This window comes from Armigeres subalbatus, chromosome 2 (genome assembly GCF_024139115.2).
Source record: "Armigeres subalbatus isolate Guangzhou_Male chromosome 2, GZ_Asu_2, whole genome shotgun sequence".
Lineage (NCBI taxonomy): Eukaryota > Metazoa > Arthropoda > Insecta > Diptera > Culicidae > Armigeres > Armigeres subalbatus.
In genome coordinates this window covers 414,401,459-414,419,585 of record NC_085140.1, presented here as the reverse complement: position 1 = coordinate 414,419,585, position 18,127 = coordinate 414,401,459, and the positions used below count along the sequence as shown (strand labels likewise).

The 18,127-nt window shown below is 39.4% G+C and overlaps 2 protein-coding genes across 2 annotated transcripts; one reads left to right on the top strand and one right to left on the bottom strand.

Annotated features, from left to right (window-relative positions):
* Positions 1–8,493: 8,493 nt before the first annotated feature.
* On the top strand, positions 8,494–10,240 carry LOC134217682 (probable cytochrome P450 6a14). Its single transcript, XM_062696493.1, has 2 exons — positions 8,494–9,609; positions 9,680–10,240. The coding sequence occupies exons 1-2, from the start codon at positions 8,526–8,528 to the stop codon at positions 10,093–10,095; spliced, it is 1,500 nt and encodes a 499-aa protein (XP_062552477.1). The 5' UTR covers positions 8,494–8,525; the 3' UTR covers positions 10,096–10,240.
* A 4,914-nt stretch (positions 10,241–15,154) lies between these two features.
* On the bottom strand, positions 15,155–17,672 carry LOC134217681 (probable cytochrome P450 6a13). Its single transcript, XM_062696492.1, has 2 exons — positions 16,527–17,672; positions 15,155–16,213 (listed from the first exon to the last, which is right to left on the bottom strand). Exons 1-2 carry the CDS (start codon positions 17,605–17,607, stop codon positions 15,798–15,800), a joined length of 1,497 nt encoding a protein of 498 aa, XP_062552476.1. The 5' UTR covers positions 17,608–17,672; the 3' UTR covers positions 15,155–15,797.
* Positions 17,673–18,127: the final 455 nt, after the last annotated feature.

The window sequence follows — 18,127 nt, the reverse complement described above, 5'->3', positions numbered from 1 at the left end:
GAACATACCGCAGAAAATTAAAATGGTTTTGTCAGTCTGGACATGTCATAAATCCATTATTATCCCAACGTCCTATTCATTTTAATAGGACAGCCTTTGTTAACGTTTAGAGAGCTTTACCGCATGTTAAAATGTTAATCAATGAAAACCATATCATGAAACGTCATAATTTATTGGATACTCACACATACTAAGAGATTTTAATTCCCATTAACCTTTCTCTTTGTTTTTATTGATACAATTCAAGAAACTGTCAAAATCAAGTAGCGGGAGCGTTTTGTTATTTTTGTACGTTTTCGTTTTTAAACAATTGGTAAGTAAAACTATCCCATTATGTTTTATAAACATGTATATTCAGTAATTCCCCTAATTACCATAAAACATATGTCACAGAAATGAAAAAAAATGAGAAAAAAAGGACGGACATACGACAATTTTTTTGTCTTACGTCTCCAGCTGTCGTCGATGAATCAGATCCGCAACCGAGCACGAGCTCATCAAATGCTACAATTTCTAAGTTAAAGCAGCCTTGCGTCACTGCTACGGATGTTTTTGACTTGGGTACACTTGAATCAGGACCACATCAACCGAAGCTACAAAATTTTCCAAAAACCTTCGATGGCAAACAGCATCGTAGTTTCTCGGCACAACATTACGGATCATTTCCATGGATTGAGTATAGTGTAAGTACTGATAAAGTGTTCTGCTTTCCATGCCGACTGTTTTCAGTTGAAATCGAGCTCCGAGATCAACGCGAATGTTTTATTTCTACCGGTTATAACAAATGGATAAAACTACTGGATGCTTTGCGAACACACGAATCATCCTGCTTTCATAAGAAATGCAACGAAAGGTTTGTGAATCACAAACAGACAAACAAATCTGTTGCAGAGCTCGTATTTGAGCAAAAATATCAGCATAATACAGAGATTTTGAATTATGTGGAAAAGCTTTTTGACATAATTCTTTGTTTGGGGAGACAGGGTCTTCCTTTGAGAGGACATAAGGAAAATGAAGAATCTAGCAATAGAGGAAATTTTCTGGAATTCTGTCAACTGTTCGCTAAATATGATGAGCAATTTAGTAAGCACTTTGATCGAAAAACAAATTACACTATTTTGATAAGAAAATTATTTTGAGCTTTTTAGTGGAATGTCTTCACTTGTCATAAGACGAGTTTATACCATCCCATTGAATTCCACCACTTAATTGTATCTTGACAGATACGTATTTCGACCTCAACAGTAAGGCCGTCTTCAGTGTCTCGTACTTGACTCGACTTAGTCGACTAAGTCGAGTCAAGTCAAGACACTGAAGACGGCCTTACTGTTGAGGTCGAAATACGTATCTGTCAAGATACAATTAAGTGGTGGAATTCAATGGGATGGTATAAACTCGTCTTATGGCAAGGGAAATTACACTAGCCCTAAGATTCAAAATGAAGTGATGAACTTGGCGGCATCTGAAATCAAAAATAAAATACGTGACAAAATTCTAGCGGCGGGAGTATACAGCGTTATAGTTGACGAGGCAAGGTGTTTTAACTAAGGAAGAGCAAATGGCGGTGGTTCTACGATATCCTGACGGTCACTGCATTAGAGAGAGTTTCATTTGTTTCGTGGACTGCTTTACTTCGAGAAATGCTTCTAGCTTATCAGAGGCTATCCAGCGGGTGATCATTGAGCTGGGTATTGGTACGTCATGTATGGTAGAAAGGCGAGCACAACGGTGTGCAGAAATTGATTAGGGATTTACATCCTGAAGCCATTTATGTTCATTGCATGGCTCATAGGGTTAATTTGATCATCATGGATGCGTGTAAGCAAATAAAGAGAGCAGCTTCATTTTTCAACATAATTGAATCTCTCTACATACATTACAATAAACCAAGCACACATTCCGCTTTCGTGGAAACTCAAAAAGCTCTTGGTTTAACGGTTAAAGAAATTGGTAGCTTGAGCACAACAAGATGGAATTGCCGATACAAAAATTGTCGTTGCCTAATTGAGAATTTTGAGGCAATTTATAAATCACTGTCAAAGGAAGTTGAAGATAGTGCGGATAAGGATTCAATAACGGCAAACGGCATTCTTTCCGCAATTGTGAAGCCTGATTTTGTTGTTTGCCTTTTCATAATGGATTTCGTTCTTTCTATTATGAATGTTCTCTCAAATTACTTCCAAAAAACGGAGTCAACTCTCGGCGGATCAGCTAAATTGATACGTGGAACGCTGGATACATTGAAGCAGGGGACGAAAAATTTTGAGGACTTGTGGCAGAAAATTTTGACATTATCAAAGAGGTATGATATTGATTTGCAGTCGAATAGAATGAGTCGAAAAAGGCGGGTTGTAAAAAACCGATTATGTTATGGATATCAGCCAGGAAGAACCCTCAGATGAAACACTGAGTATTAAGGATTACTGGCACAGCATTGCGTATGAACCAATTCTCCTGTCAATAATTTCTGGTATTGAGAGTCGGTTTGCTAACTTGGATATTGCAGAAGCCATTGACTGTTTCCAGGGGCTGCAGGTTGAAGGAGGCAAAGCTTTTGTAGATATTTATGCTCCAAAACTTGACATTAACATAATTGACTTGGAGTCAGAGATGCGTGTTTACAAAAACTACCTCAGAGTACTGAAGAAGGAATCGGAGTGGGATTTGCAATTCGTAATAGAAAACATAGATACAGGTGCCATGGCGAATCTTCACAAGATGTTTCAAATCGCTTCCACTATTCCTGTAAGCTCGGCACCTGCTGAACGAAGTTTCTCAGCAATGCGACGCATCAAAACATGGCTTCGTAGTACGATGGGATAGGATCGATTCTCTTCCCTAGCTTTACTTCATATTGAATCATCGTTGCTCAAGGAAGTTGGCGTTCGAGTCAAGTCGAGTCAAGTACAAGACACTGAAGACGACCACACAGTTGTGGTCGAAATACGTATCTGCAAATATAACGAAAATTAACTGGTGAAATTAAATGGACAGTACTTAATTCGTCTTAGACGGCTGTTACTTATGTTCTTTTGTAAAATTTGGGTAACAGGCCGTTACAAACATTGAATGAAAATTATGTCCTATTAATCCAGGAATGGTAAAAAAAATTAATAAATAAAAACAATATCCTATAATGAATTATGCTCAAATCTGGCCTTCACATTCTTTGGATATCAAAGAATATTGTGGTCAAATTTTATACAATTTGGTCAACAAAAACCCCCTGACAACAATAAAACAAAACCTGCCAAAGCCGTATTTTCCCCTAAATAATGCAAAAAAAATTAAATTTCGTTTCGTTTCGTAAAATTTCGAATCGAACTACCCTCGATTTCGTTTCGTTTCGAACCAATAATGGCATTTCTAATTTCGTTTCGTCTGCCAAAACTGTGTTATCACATACCCTTATTCACAACTCTCAACAATTAAACAAATTCATTTAGTGAGTGTAACTAATAGGTGGATGTTTCAGTTTTCTAAATGTCTTATCAATCTGTCAAAAGGCACACGCCAGAGCCACGCGAGCGCGCGTACATCACATACACCGTCGTGTATTAAGGTCACTCATGACGGAATCCAAGTTTCAAAGTGCTAGCGTTTTCGGGGGCACACCACTCGATACGGAAGCAACGTACAACTGTCATTTTTACTTTTTCACGCAGCAAAGCTAAATCAACAAAAATGACAGTTGTGCACCGCCTCCGTATCGAGTGGTGTGCCCCCGAAAACGCGAGCACTTTGAAACTTGGATTCCGTCAGTAGTGACCTTAAACGCCGGTGTATTTTTAATGAGCGCGCCTGCCCAGCTGCGGCGTGCACTATTTTTTTACAGATCGAAGTGACATCAAGAAAACCTAGATATCCATCTATTATTTTCACTATTTGAATGAATTTTATTTAATTGTTAAAAAATGGTGAAAAAAGAGCAATTAATAGCCAACTGTGCGCAGTGCTGCTTTTTGCCAATTTCATGCGCTTTTTAAATAGCATCGTTTCTGTTGATTTTTTTGCTGTAGTTTGTTTAGAGAAGGGCCATTTTTTTAGAAAATCTGAAAAATGATGAGATTAAAATTTTGGTTTACCATCGAAACCAGATTTGGGCCTAGTGTCTTCAGGAAAGTTGTAACGGATGGTATTTCAAGCCACTTTACCAAAGACACCCCATACCTGAATCTATGACAAAAGGTCGAAAGACAAAAGGTCGAATGGACAAAAGGTCGAAGGGACAAAAGGTTGACGGGACAAAATGTCGAAAGGACAAAATGTCGAGAGGACAAAAGGTCGAAGGGACGAAAGGTCGAAATTACAAAATTGATTAAAATTGAAAAGCCATAGTATTGAATACAATACAAACAATACAAAGGAATACTGTGATGTAAGTACCGTCATCGGGGGTGACACTTGACCAAATAAGGGTCAGGTTGGCCCATGTTTTCAACAAATTCAGCACAAGGAAAATGTAATATAAGATACCTTTTTGAGCGATTCACATAGCCGACCTACAGACTGTTCGTGAGAACGTTGGCCCAATCTTGACTTGATCCCACAACCTCTAATGTCTACACAAAACTCTACCACCAATATGCAATATGCATAAGTACATTCATTCATTTATTTAGTTTACATCTAAACAGAAACCACTGAATTAACAATTTGACGCCACAATACACGAGTTAATAATTCGAGAACACGGAGTTCTTTAAAAAAAACTTAAACGTATAACTATCTTCACTGTTCACAACCAACTGATTTATAATCCTCAACTTACTTACTTACTTGTTTTACACTTGGTCTGTCCACCATTTACATAAACTTAATGTATAAGTAAGGCAAAAAGTGGGACATTTGAAATCTAAATAACTCACGTGTAAGCACAAGCTTCAACCGCAAGATAAGAGCAAACCTACAGCAGTTTCAATGTACTAAAAAGTTGAGTGCGATTCTAAAACACCCCTAGGAAAAACACATTTTCTCGAATAACTTTTTAATTTTAAAAGATAGAGCTTTGCAATGTTCTACAAAAACGTGTATTTTTGTTAGCCAAATAACTTTGTAGAAGGTGGTAAAAATGCCTGAAAGATAGAAAAACAGCAAATCTTGTATTATATAAGTCATAGATATGGGGAGTCTTTATCAAAGTGGCTTGAAATACCATCCGCTACAACATTCCTGAAGACATTTTCTCATATCTGAATTCGATGCTTAAGCAAAATTTTTATCTCACTTTTAGGTGGATTAATTATTTTACAGATTTTCTCAAAAAATTACCCTTTTCATATATATTGTCTTTTCCAAACAAACTACAGCGAAAAATCAACGATGCTATAAAAAAAAGTGCACGAAATCGGCAAAAAACAACACTGTGCAGTGTAGGAAAACCATGTCTCGCGCAATACAGGTTTTATTCCTTTCCTCAATCAACAATCTATTTAATCTCTAACAGAACTATCTAGATAGGGTAAATCACTACTTGGGCCTATGGACCCGGTTCCCGGCTCACTGCACAGAAAACTAATGATTTACACTGTTTGGAAGCCGTAGGCTTATGATTGATAATTTTTAAAAAGTCTCCCATTTATTTTTCACTATACTCAATATTTTCCAATCACTTATTTCACTCCTAATTGATCCAATTGTAGAAAATAAAAATGTAGGTTTCAAAATTTCGCTCTCCGATGCCACATCACTGAGCCGGAGTGATTCTTTCCACTTTTACAAAACGGTATCATCAAATAAACACCTACCTGAAAATCGTCACAGTGCTCGATACAATCATTGCTTCAAGCTTTTAATCACCACACCATAATGCTAAACACACGCACTTCAATCTTATCACTAGAACATATCACTAGAACTTATATAAACATACTAGAATACATTTGAAAATGTATTCTCAAACCGAACAAAAATTCACCTCGGCCCAAGAACTTCTAGCCGCACCGTGCTGCCAAGAAGCCAGGATTATGAAAATGATCCTTCATCGTTAATAGGAAAACTGTCTAATACGTTGACGCTATCATGTTATTTATAATTCTCTCGATTGCAAAAGGTGAAAAAAATATTGTTTTTAAGTATTTGGAAGAAATTTGGATGAGTAAATATATCTTTTCAACCAAATAAAAATGATTATGAATAATACCATCTGGCATCTTGTTGTCGTGGAACGTGCATATTTTTGTTTACGTCGCATTTTCTACCGTCCCGAGAGAGAATGAGAGTAAAATGTTGAGAGATTGAGTAAAATTTTGCTTAGGCCGGGAACTAGTTTTTATGTATGCCGGAATGGCAAATCACTATGCCTGAAATGAGTGCTGCACCTCGTTTATTTAAATAAAATAAAAGCTTTTTTGAACGATATTTAGCACGAATAGCTATTTTTTAAGCAGAAGTGAACCCCATTGCAGTATTATACAGCCCACAAAATTCAGGTCTGTTGCTTCCTGTCATAAATATCAATCAAATCAAGACAAAATTTTCAAAACGACTTATCTGCTTTTGTAAACAAAGATTCAAACGACGATTTGACGAATCTGATACCTCTCCCACGCAAACTAACGCCATCAGTAGGTAGGTGAAGGTTTCCGCTACATGTTGATGATGTTGGTTTGCGTGGGAGACCTATCAAATTCGTCAAATCGTCATTTGAATCTTTGTTTACAAAAGCAGATAAGTCGTTTTAAAAATTTTGTCTTGAAATAATGCAGTCGTACGCATGTTAGGCCGGGAATGGGGTAAGAAACCCTATTCATAATATTGTTTCGTAGTAATTACTCCTACTTTGAAAATTTCTCATTCTTCAGCTTTTATTGGTGAGATGCGTGTGATATTTTTGCTTGAAGTTAAATGCATTTCATAAATTCCTTTGGAACACAACCAACTTGTTATCAATTTGTACTTGATCCATCTTTTGTACCTTTCGACCTTTAGTCCTTTCGACCTTCTGTCCCTTTCAACGTTTTGTCTTCCGACTTCCGACCTTTTGTCCTTTTATGCTTTTCGACCTCCTGTCCTTGGACATTTTGTCTTTTGAGCTTTTGTCATATATTCGTTGAAGACCATACATTCTGCATATAGTTTGGGCTTCGACTATTGCGATTGAATATACTTCTAACTTGCATTTGCGCTTGGTATCAATTTTTCCAGAGCTCGGGATCCCGGTTCATCGTTAAAATGAAGCAACTCTTCAGGTACAAGCACCTTTTCGATGATACAACGAAAACTCGCAAAAAACATAATTACAAAACAATAAATTTTGGTGGCCGCTACGAATGCATGTACCCTGAACTGATAAATCTTTGCTTTACCTTGCTATATAGGGGAACGGCTCGGCACTTCATCTCATAGCTCCCATTTCCATACTATCAAAAACAAAGCAATGAAAAGGTATTTGATTTGTTATTTATTTTTGTGATTTTTTTCAGCAGGGGCCATCCACAAAGTACGTCACGCTCCTAGGGGGGAGGGGGGGTTCCAAGCAACGTGACGACTCATACAAAAAATTTAGAGGTTTAATACAAAAAGTGTGACAAAGGGGGGAGGGGGGGTCGAAAATCGCCAATTTTTGCGTGACGTACTTTATGGATCTTCCCGCAGTGAGCACGCATGTTAGCAAAAAGAAGTGACAAGATTGGTGCTGTATTTCTCTGTTATGCGATGAGATGAATATATGTTCAGTGAGATGGAAAACGGAACAGTTCCCCTAGGCGACATTACAATAAATAATTATAAAAATTCTTATCACATAGCACTTGCCGTCGCAATCATTCAGACAATCTATTTTTGCAATTCATTTAACAAACGGGCGAGTCATATTCTTCAAGGAATTTACGACTTGGATTAAAGCTCTTTTATGTAGCAGAAGAAAATACGTGTGAGAATACATAACAGACTAAGTTGTAAATGTTTACGGGGTGGGTGTGTTCTGCGATAGTAAATTTAAACTTCATTTCGTCGCTGCCACTTCGATATATAGTTTCTAAAAGCGATTTTTTTTAAGAATACTTGGAGACCCATATAGTGTTATACAAAAATCGTTTCAGCTCGACAGACTAGAACAATGTCAACTTTCCATATATGTAGTACAAGTTGCATTCGGCCGGAAACTAAGCTTATTTGATCACTTCTGAGTTCTTCACCTACCGCACATTAATCCTAAAATCATTGCGAAAATTGTGTATCGATGTAAAAACGGTTGGTGTATTGCCTAATAATGAAATAGGGAACATCACTGCAAGGTGAATTATTTTAATTTTTTTTTTTTCATTTAATGCGAAAATGATTATATTTGAATGGAATAAAAAATTTCGAGCTGTTTTGATAAAGAAGCGATACATATTTCCATCAATGAACGACCGTTGCCTTATGACGATTTGGATAATCAAGATAAGAACTGCAGCTACCCATATAAATTAGCTTTTGATAAAGTATCTCTATGTATATGTCGATATATTAACGGTCTCATTTAACCGGATTCCAACAGTGTACGTTTATTCGCGGCAAACGAAGCATCAACTATTTCAACAATGCTGATATACCTCACTGTTTTGGCATTTACTTTGGCCGTGCTATGGGTGCGCAAGCGTTACTCATACTGGAAGGAGCGTGGCATCCCGTATTTGGAACCAAGCTTCCCGGCCGGCAACATTCGTGAATTAGGACGGACGGAGCATATTTCGGCACTGATGCAGCGTTGGTACAAGGAACTGAAAGGGAAATCCCCGATCGGAGGTTTATTTTTCTTGTTAAATCCTGTTGCGCTGGTAATGGACTTGGATTTAATCAAAACTGTGTTAGTGAAAGATTTTCAATATTTCCATGATCGATCAGTGTACTATAATGAAAAGGACGACCCCTTGTCAGCTCATCTGTTCACTATGGAGGGTACTAAGTGGAAAAATTTGAGAGCCAAGCTGACACCAACGTTCACTTCAGGAAAGATGAAGATGATGTATCCAACCATCACAAGAGTGGCCGACGAATTTCAAAAGTTAATGACAGCTGTAGTTTCTGAGAATAATGAAATCGAGATGAAGGAGATTCTTGCACGATTTACGACCGACGTTATTGGAAATTGTGCATTCGGATTGGAATGTAACAGTCTGCACGACCCAGAGGCTGAGTTCAGGCGCATGGGAAGAAAAATATTTACGTTTGCGAATGGCCAATTCATTAAAGGTTTCATCGCACAACAGTTCCGTTCGTTGGCTCGATTACTTCACATAGCTGTAACTGATAAAGAAGTATCTGACTTTTTCATCGGTGCTGTTAAAGATACGGTCAAGTATCGGGAAGAGAACAAAATTGAAAGGAATGATTTTATGAGTCTGCTACTGAAACTCAAAAACGCAGAATCTTTGGAAGATGGTAATGATGCCCACAAAATTGATCCATTGACTGTCGAGGAAATTGCTGCACAGGCGTTTGTGTTCTTCTTGGCTGGCTTCGAAACGTCATCCACAGCAATGTCCTATTGCCTGTACGAGTTGGCTCAAAACATCGACCTTCAAAACAAGGCGCGGAAATGCGTTGAGGACGCTTTCAAAAAACATGGTTCAGTGTCATACGAGGCAATACAAGATATGCATTATATCGATCAGTGCATCAACGGTAAGGCCAATTAAAAAACATTTAGCGTCATTTTTTTCGTACCAAAAACGCATATTTTTCTCTCCCACAGAATCACTTCGTAAATACCCTCCCATTCCAACCGTAATAAGAACGGTATCCAAGGATTACAAGCTACCCAATAGTGACGTTGTACTGCAGCAAGGCTCCTCGATTGTTGTGCCGGTATACGCCATCCAGCACGATCCCGAGTACTACACCGATCCGGAACGATACGATCCGGATCGCTTCACGCCGGATCAGGTGGCCAAACGGAATCCGTACACATTCTTGCCGTTCGGTGAAGGTCCTCGAATATGCATCGGCATGCGATTCGGCATTATGCAAGCTCGCGTCGGTTTGGCGTATTTGTTAAAAGATTTCCGATTCACCTTGTCGAGCAAGACACTGGTCCCGGTGAAAATCACTCCAGGCAGCCCAATTCTCGCATCGGAAGGGGGACTGTGGTTACACGTGGAGAAGCTGTGAGGGCATTGACGAGGTGTCGATAGGTTGAATGCTACCGGGCTGAATATAATTATTGCTCACAGTTCAATATGAAGATAATACTAATATGTGAGGTTAAGATATTGCTGTTATTGAATATCACCAAGCATCTTTCCTTGAAATAGATTAAAACATACAATTTTGGAATAAAATCTTTTTTTTTGCGATATTGTTGATTTTTTCACGTAATTTTTTGGACCATTTAATAACTTATATGCTAGATTATCAATACACAGTTCTCAAATATGTTCAAGTTTTTAAAAGAAATTGCCAAATAACAAATCGCGAGCTCATATTGATCATAACTAATTTTTGAACATCGGTATCGAGAACTGGGCTGCGAAATGGTGAGTTGACATCCGGGAAGGGGCGCCTAACATAGCTCTGGTCCTCACAAGTTCCAATACTCACGCTTCCACGGGTCTTCCGATGACAATTGACCGCCAGCTAAGGGTTGCGTACTTAGCTGGTAGTGCAGTCTGGGCACTGTTGTCCTTCTGACATCAGCTAGAGTGAGAGGGTGCGTACTATGGGGTCTTCCTAGGATGTGGTGGGGTTCGACAGTGGGCTCTGTTGAACTTCTATAAAAAGCTGCATGTGTCCCCAAGCAGGCCCTATCAAGGCGACCGTGTGCCGCTCAAAGCGCACTAGCCTAGTCCTGGTGTTGGGTGGAACTTTAAACAAATTTGACCCGACTGATCGAGCGTCTGTCCACCAAGGAGGTGCGGCTCCAACAGCGTCTGTTCTGGCATCCAGCGGCTGAGTATGAAATGCTATTCCCCGGAAGCTATACCTAAGATGGCAGCCCCATCCCGGTGGATAGGGAACCTTGGGCCAACAACCTACTGTTCCCGAAACATCAATTTGTTCGAGAATCCGATAATGAAAGAATACGGACTGATTTTACGGCGACGACTCTTAGCGCGGAACAACGGACACGAATAGGAACATGGAACGTTTTAACCCTAGCCCAGCAGGGTAAATTGGCACAACTTGCCAATGAGGCACACCGCATGAAGCTTGAGATCCTGGGACTGAGTGAAGTCCGTTGGCCAAACTTTGGAGAACACAGAACGCCGTCGGGACAAGTTCTGCTATACTCTGGTTTACGAGGTGAACACGCTCCCCGGCATCGCGGAGTTGGCTTCCTACTTTCGGCCAGATGGGTTTCGGCCTAATGGTCTGTTCGGCCTAGTGGAATTCGGCCAAATGGCTTTCTGCCGAATGGGTTTCGGCAAAATGACCATTCCCTTTTGGCCGAAATGGACATGTGGTCGAATATGACATTTGACAGAATATGACATTTGGCCGAAAAGTACATTTGGCCCAATAAAACACAGTGAGAACTGAAAAATTAAGAGTGAGAAGTGAGACGTCTCAATTCTCACTCTACATAACTCACTTCTCACTGTGAAAAGTCAGAAGCGTGGAAAATTTTTTTTTCGGACGTAGTAAGTAGTAAGACGTCTCATTTCTCACTTCTCATTGTGAAAAGTGACTAGTGCGAAGTGGGAAGTAAGTAGTTAGACGTCTCACTGTTCACTCTTGAAAAGTTAGTCGTGACTCAATATGAAGATTTGATATCGAAAAATGACGATTTAGATGAAATTGAAAAACTGTGCAAAGTTTCAACTCAATAGAAAATCATGAATTAAAAATTTTCTTAAATTTTGATGCTGTTGCTTGGAATCGCTCTGCAGTAAATTCATTCGCATGGTGACTGAACAAAATTTGGATGTCGTCCGAAAAAAATTCTACAACAATCAGCTGCAGACGACCACCAGTACTGACGCCATCGAATTTTCTTCAGTCACCGTACGAATAAGTTCATTGAAGCGTCATTTATCCGGCACGTACTTGAGATTCTTCTATCGACGGCAACATTCTGCCGTCACCAAGCGATTAAATTTGTATTTTTAGGAAAATCAATCTCGGATTAACCTTCTCTTATGAATACATATTCGGAGGCATTCTTCACAGAGAATACGTTGTCACCGTCTCAATTCGACACGTGCTTGAGATTCTGCTACCGAAAGCAACGTTGTGCTGTCGTCAAGCGATTATGCTTTGCATTTGGAGAAAAATGTCAAATCACTTAACTTTACCTTCTTTCCAAATATAATGATGGTCCAGAAAAGAACCGATTTATTTTAAATTATGTGTCTCACTAACAGCAATAACTCGACCACGCAACCGCCATCCGATGTGATGGTTTCCCGCTACAGACGTCGTCGATCGCCTGATCCGCTGACGATCACTTCCGATGGTGAGTGGTACACGGACGTGAATGTCGCGCTGATGCTGCCGTGGCCGCCACCGTTACGAGAAATTTTACGTAAAAAGCAGGCCAAGTTTCAGTTGGAATGTAGAGCCATCAGAGGAGAAGAAGAAAAAGAAATTACGGTGTAAAATCTACCATGGTCGACAACAGCGAACCAACGACAAAGCTTTGTTTTTCAGCAACAAAAAGAAGACAATCTTGTTGCTAACTTTTCAACCCGGTATTTTGCATTATTTTTAGAGAAAATTTCGGTTTTATGCTATCATAGTTTCTGCTTTTATGGAAATATTCGAGAATCGAACAATGATTACAAAATTAGCATAGTATTTTCGGAAATATAAGAGCATGCAAGGCAAATGATTCTCGTCATATTGTGTTCAGGTTCGGATAAAGGTTTGTCGCTAGGTGCGTTTGTCAGTAATAAACTCTGTTGATGACAAAGAGTATATTAAGAAAATTATTTTGAGCTTTTTACTGGAACGTCTTCAATTGTCATAAGACGAGTTTGTACAATCCCATTTAATTCCACCACTTAATTGCACCTTGACAGATTCGTATTTCGACCTCAACAGTAAGGTCGTCTTCAGTGTCTCGTACTTGACTCGACTTTATACTCGACAAAGAGTATATTGTTGTGCATTGCCCCGTTGATTCCGTGCTAGTGTCCAATCTGTCAAGTATACCGTAACTAAGCTATGCTATGCTATGCTTATATGACCGTACAAATGGTACACGTACTTGAAGGAAGAAAAACTGCCTACCGGCTGGTTGGATGGCCTCATATGTCCAAACTATAAGAAAAGGGCACATACTAGAATGTGCCAATTACAGAGAGATCTCCCTCCTGAACTTGGCGTACAAAATTCTGTTGCGTATTCTGTTTAACAGACTGAAACCGCTTGAGGAGTCCTTCGCTGGTGAATACCAGTCAGGTTTTCGTGAGATCCGATCAACGACGAATCAGATGTTAGACTACGAACGATTTTTGATAAATTTCGGTAGTACTACTTGCCGACTTACCATCTGTTCAATGACTTCATGGCCGCGTTATATTCAGTGAGAGTTTTGCTACTGGATACATTCTTTTCATGGTTTTACACTAGTTCACATGGTTGGCTGGACTAGAGTTTCATAGTAGGCGTCGTTGAAAACGGAAGCAATTTTTCCTCGCGTGTGACAGTTTTACCTAGTTGAAAATTTGTAATTTTTTGTGTGAATCAAATTTGTAGTATCAACAGACGCCCCAGATTTGCATCTTTTTGGCGTACGAAATCCAGGAAATGTAGAAGAAAAGAAGATCCTGATGACATCCATTTCGAACACTGCAGTTGCCGATAGTTCTTTTCTTTTGGATTTATGACGTCCGCCGTAATCGCTGGTAATAATGCAGCAGCCATAGCTCACTAGTCGGTGGGAAATTGGTCACAGGAACCGATGGAGACCTGCTTGGGAACTATAATACTCTTATCAAAAACGATGGTGCTGCCAATTAATTCAGTAAGATGTTCTAGTCGTAAGCCGAGCAAAGGTAAGAGACATTCGATTTTTCGCTTTTGTCATTGCGTTCCTCAGGCAAAGGCAATGTCCACATCGAAAAAGGACGAAACTTAAGGATCACTTCCTTAGTTCATTGCAGTTGATAAATTAAATATGAAATTAAATATCAACATAATCCGTTAAATCTATCATACGAATTATCTTCATTACATGTATTTATGGTTATCATTATATATATTCTTCTATCCCTCTGTACATATTATTGTTTCCCGATGTATTCTTTATATCATTCTAGTATTCTCATAAACTAAATTCTATTGTTTAGCGGACAAAATGAAGCACTAAGACCAGGAAGCAAGGTTTAATGTATTAGTCCAACTTATTGTCTCCCGATCTACAATCCTGGGATTTACTCGTAAAGCTTATCGAGACGCCACATTTATTATATCAATTTATTATATTGAAAAGAAAACGTCATATTCCGTCTAATCATGTTAATGATAATGATTACGGGTCTCTCCATGATTCAATATTTTATTATAATATACTGATCAGCATTGAAAAAAAATTGAAAAAGCCATAAAAAACAGATTTACAAAACCAAAATCATTATCATATCAGGGGGGGCGGGAGGTGGGGAATTTAATTTCTTTTTGCTCTTTTTTCGTTTCAGAGAGCGAGCAAAGGCGCTTAAACCTAGGCTATTAGCCAGGGCAAGGCTAATACCTTCGCCCCATCCGAGGAAAATCATCGGCAAGGATAATGGAGTGACATAAATTTCTTAGCAAAGTCACTCCCAACGTATTTCCACAAATTTTCTATCATTTGCTTATAATGATACTCCTAAACCACATACCCTACCCACCATCCAATTCCTTGACATCTATGAGGGCGTCGGTGAGTCGCTGGCCTCTCGTTAAGTAGATGTCATATCATCATTTCCTTCCCTTTCCTAGTAACGGAGAAGATGGGCGTGGCCGGCAATGATAGCTTTCATGTTTTATCATTTTGGACCCCCAATTGGATTTCCATTGAATCCCAAATGGAAATCCATAAGCAATTGGGGTAAGAAAGGTAAAAAGAATATACATGACAACTATCAGTATGCAATCTACGAAATACTCCGTTACAACGCAACGCAACGCAACGCAACGCAAGTTCACATGGTTGGCTGGACTAAGCTAAAACGATGATTGAGTGCTTAGGAAGGTGTGATACTATGCATCACACCCTGCGATGTATTTGAATGGGAACCTGTGTAGATTAACTTTATTGCAGATTAAAGGTACGATACTGAACCCATCAATTTATGGTGAACGTATGTTTTGCTTACAAGTGTTCTAACGACTTATCAGTTTAATAATAGCTTGATCAATACCAGAACAGCTTCCGAAGGTGGTATTGAACGAGAGCGCAATTCAGGTATGGGAGTATTTTCTCAAAGAAGATAAAAGCAGACTTAGTCTGCGCTGAATCATAAATCAGAAACATCAAAAACCCATCAAGACCCTTTCAAATGAATTTAACAATAAGGCAATATTTACAATATCGAACAACAAATGCATTTCACTTATTGTGCTAAAAAAATTAAAAAAAAACCTCGCCTAGCGAATTGATTTGTTCAGAAGCACAAACAAACGTATTACTGAGGTAATAAGGTATTGTAATTATAATCTAGTCTCTCTAGTGCATCATGCGAAAATGGGGGTTTTGTTCATATTCCATTTCCTTAATCATCAACAGCGATGATTAAATTACAACACATGCCCATAAGCTACGATAGAAGTTATTTTATAACCTGTAATATTCGAACCACACACACTGATCTTTTTCTCACGTTGAGCTGTAAACAGTAATTATATTCACTCAGCACTCAGCCTTATGACACAACCTTATGTCATCGCCTTTACAGCTTCTCCACTTCCAACCACAGTCCACCTTCCGATGTCAGAACTGGATTGCGAGGGGAAATTTTCAACGGAACCGGCGTCTTGCTAGACAACGTGAACCTGAAATCCTTCATCAAATACGCCAAACCAACTCGAGCTTGCATCATCCCGAATCGCATGCCGATGCATATACGTGGACCTTCACCGAACGGCAAGAAAGTGAACGGATTTCGTTTGGCCACCTGGTCCGGCGTGAAGCGATCCGGATCATACCGTTCCGGATCAGGATAGTATTCGGGGTCGTGGTGAATGGCGTATACTGGAATAACAATCGTGGAGCCTTGCTGCAGAACAACGTCACTGTTAGGGAGTCTGTAATCCTTGGAAACGGTTCTTGTAAGGATGGAAGCAGGAGGGTATTTACGAAGAGACTCTGTGAGTAAGAGGAGAAACGTTTTCGTTACAAAATCTATATACGAATTAATGCTTGACGACTGTGGGTATGTAACGGAACGTGTAGTTTTCCGGCTGTAGCAGTCTTGTAACGCAGCAAAAACAAGTTTACTTCTGCATCCGACGGTTTCGATAATTTATTTTACCTTACCTTGAAAAAGGTAAAATAAATTACCGAAACTGTCGGATGCAGAAGTAAACTTGTTTTTGCTGCGTTACAAGACTGCTACAGCCGGAAACTACACGTTCCGAAAAATCTATATATTTATGAGTTATGTGTGAATTGATCTTACCGTTGATGCACTGATCGATATAATGCATATCCTGAATCGCCTCATATGTCATTGATCCGTGCTTTTTGATAGAATCCAAAACGCATTTGCGCGCCTTGTTTTGAAGGTCGGTGTTTTGAGCCAATTCGTACAAGCAGTACGACATTGCTGTCGATGACGTTTCGAAGCCAGCCAAGAAGAACACAAAGGCTTGTGCTGCGAGTTCTTCAACCGTTAAAGGGTCAATGTTGTGAGCATTGCCATCTTCCAAAGATTCAGCATTTTTGAGTTTTAGCAGTAGGCTCATAAAATCATTCCTTTCAATTTTGCTCTCTTCCCGATACTTGACCGTATCTTTAACAGCACCCATGAAAAAGTCAGATACTTCTTTATCAGTGACAGTTATTCGAAGAGACCGAGCTACCGAACGGAACTGTTGTGCGATTACAATTTTGAGCAACCGACCATTAGCGAATGAAAATATTTTCCGCCCCATACGTCTGAACTCAGCTTCCGGATCATGCAAACTGTTGCATTCCAATCCAAATGCGCAATTTCCGATTACATCAGTGGTAAACCGAGCAAGAATCTCCTTCATCTCGATTTCAGTATTTTTGGACGATTCAGTCCTAATCAATTTCAGAAATTCTTCGGCAACTCCAATAATAGTGGGGTACATCATCTTCATTTTTCCTGAAGTAAACGTTGGCGTCAGCTTGGCTCTTAAATTTTTCCACTTAGTGCCCTCCATAGCGAAGAGGTGAGCCGACAAAGGATCGTCCTTCTCATTTGAGTAAACCGATCGATCATGGAAATGTTGGAAATCTTTCACTAACACATTTTTTATCAAATCCAAGTCCATTATCAGCGCAACAGGATTTATGAAGAAGAAGATTCCCCCGATTGGTGATTTTCCCTTTAGTTCCTTGTAACAACGCTGCATCTGTGCCGAAATATGCTCCGTCCGTCCCATTCCACGAATGTTGCCGGCCGGGAAACTTGGTTTCGAATACGGAATGCCACGCTCCTTCCAGTATGAGTAACGCTTACGCACCCATAGCACTGCCAAAGTCAGGGCCAAAACAGTGAGATAAACCCACATGGTCGCAATTATTGCTTCAACGTTTGCCGCGAATGAATAAACACTGACGAGATCCAACCAAGCACACAGCATTATATCGATCCATACACAGATACACAACACTGCCTCACACTCATTTACCTGGATAGCGTCATGTTTATTTCGTAATTGATCGTCAGAAAAGTGAATCGCCAATGATCTTCATTCACGTGAAAATTGAACAAACCTGATGAAATTTTAATAATAAACTTGGCGAAGTTAAAAACGCTGCCTCTCATACCAACATACTTTTCAACATACTTATTAGTAACCTAGGTCAGTCTGGTAAAAGGCGATTAGTATTTTTGTTTTCAGAGTGTAGTGTGCCAACAAACGAAGGTGGTGAATAAAGCTGATAAAATGGTCCGAATAAGATCACGCCGTATTTGATCCTTAAATGTTGAAAATTTGATATCCATTATTGCAAGTTGCGCATCCCTAAAACTATCACTGATTGATTGAATTCGTTGCAAATCAATCATTTAGCTCAGCGGTTCTCAAC

What these genes read in the sequence shown, in the direction of transcription:
- LOC134217681 (XM_062696492.1), bottom strand. Translation starts at nt 17,607, where the DNA reads ATGTGGGTTTATCTCACTGTTTTGGCCCTGACTTTGGCAGTGCTATGG. An exon ending in TATCGATCAGTGCATCAACG is followed by an intron (nt 16,214 to 16,526) that starts GTAAGATCAATT and finishes TCTTACTCACAG; the next exon opens with AGTCTCTTCGTAAATACCCT.
- LOC134217682 (XM_062696493.1), top strand. Translation starts at nt 8,526, where the DNA reads ATGCTGATATACCTCACTGTTTTGGCATTTACTTTGGCCGTGCTATGG. An exon ending in TATCGATCAGTGCATCAACG is followed by an intron (nt 9,610 to 9,679) that starts GTAAGGCCAATT and finishes TCTCTCCCACAG; the next exon opens with AATCACTTCGTAAATACCCT.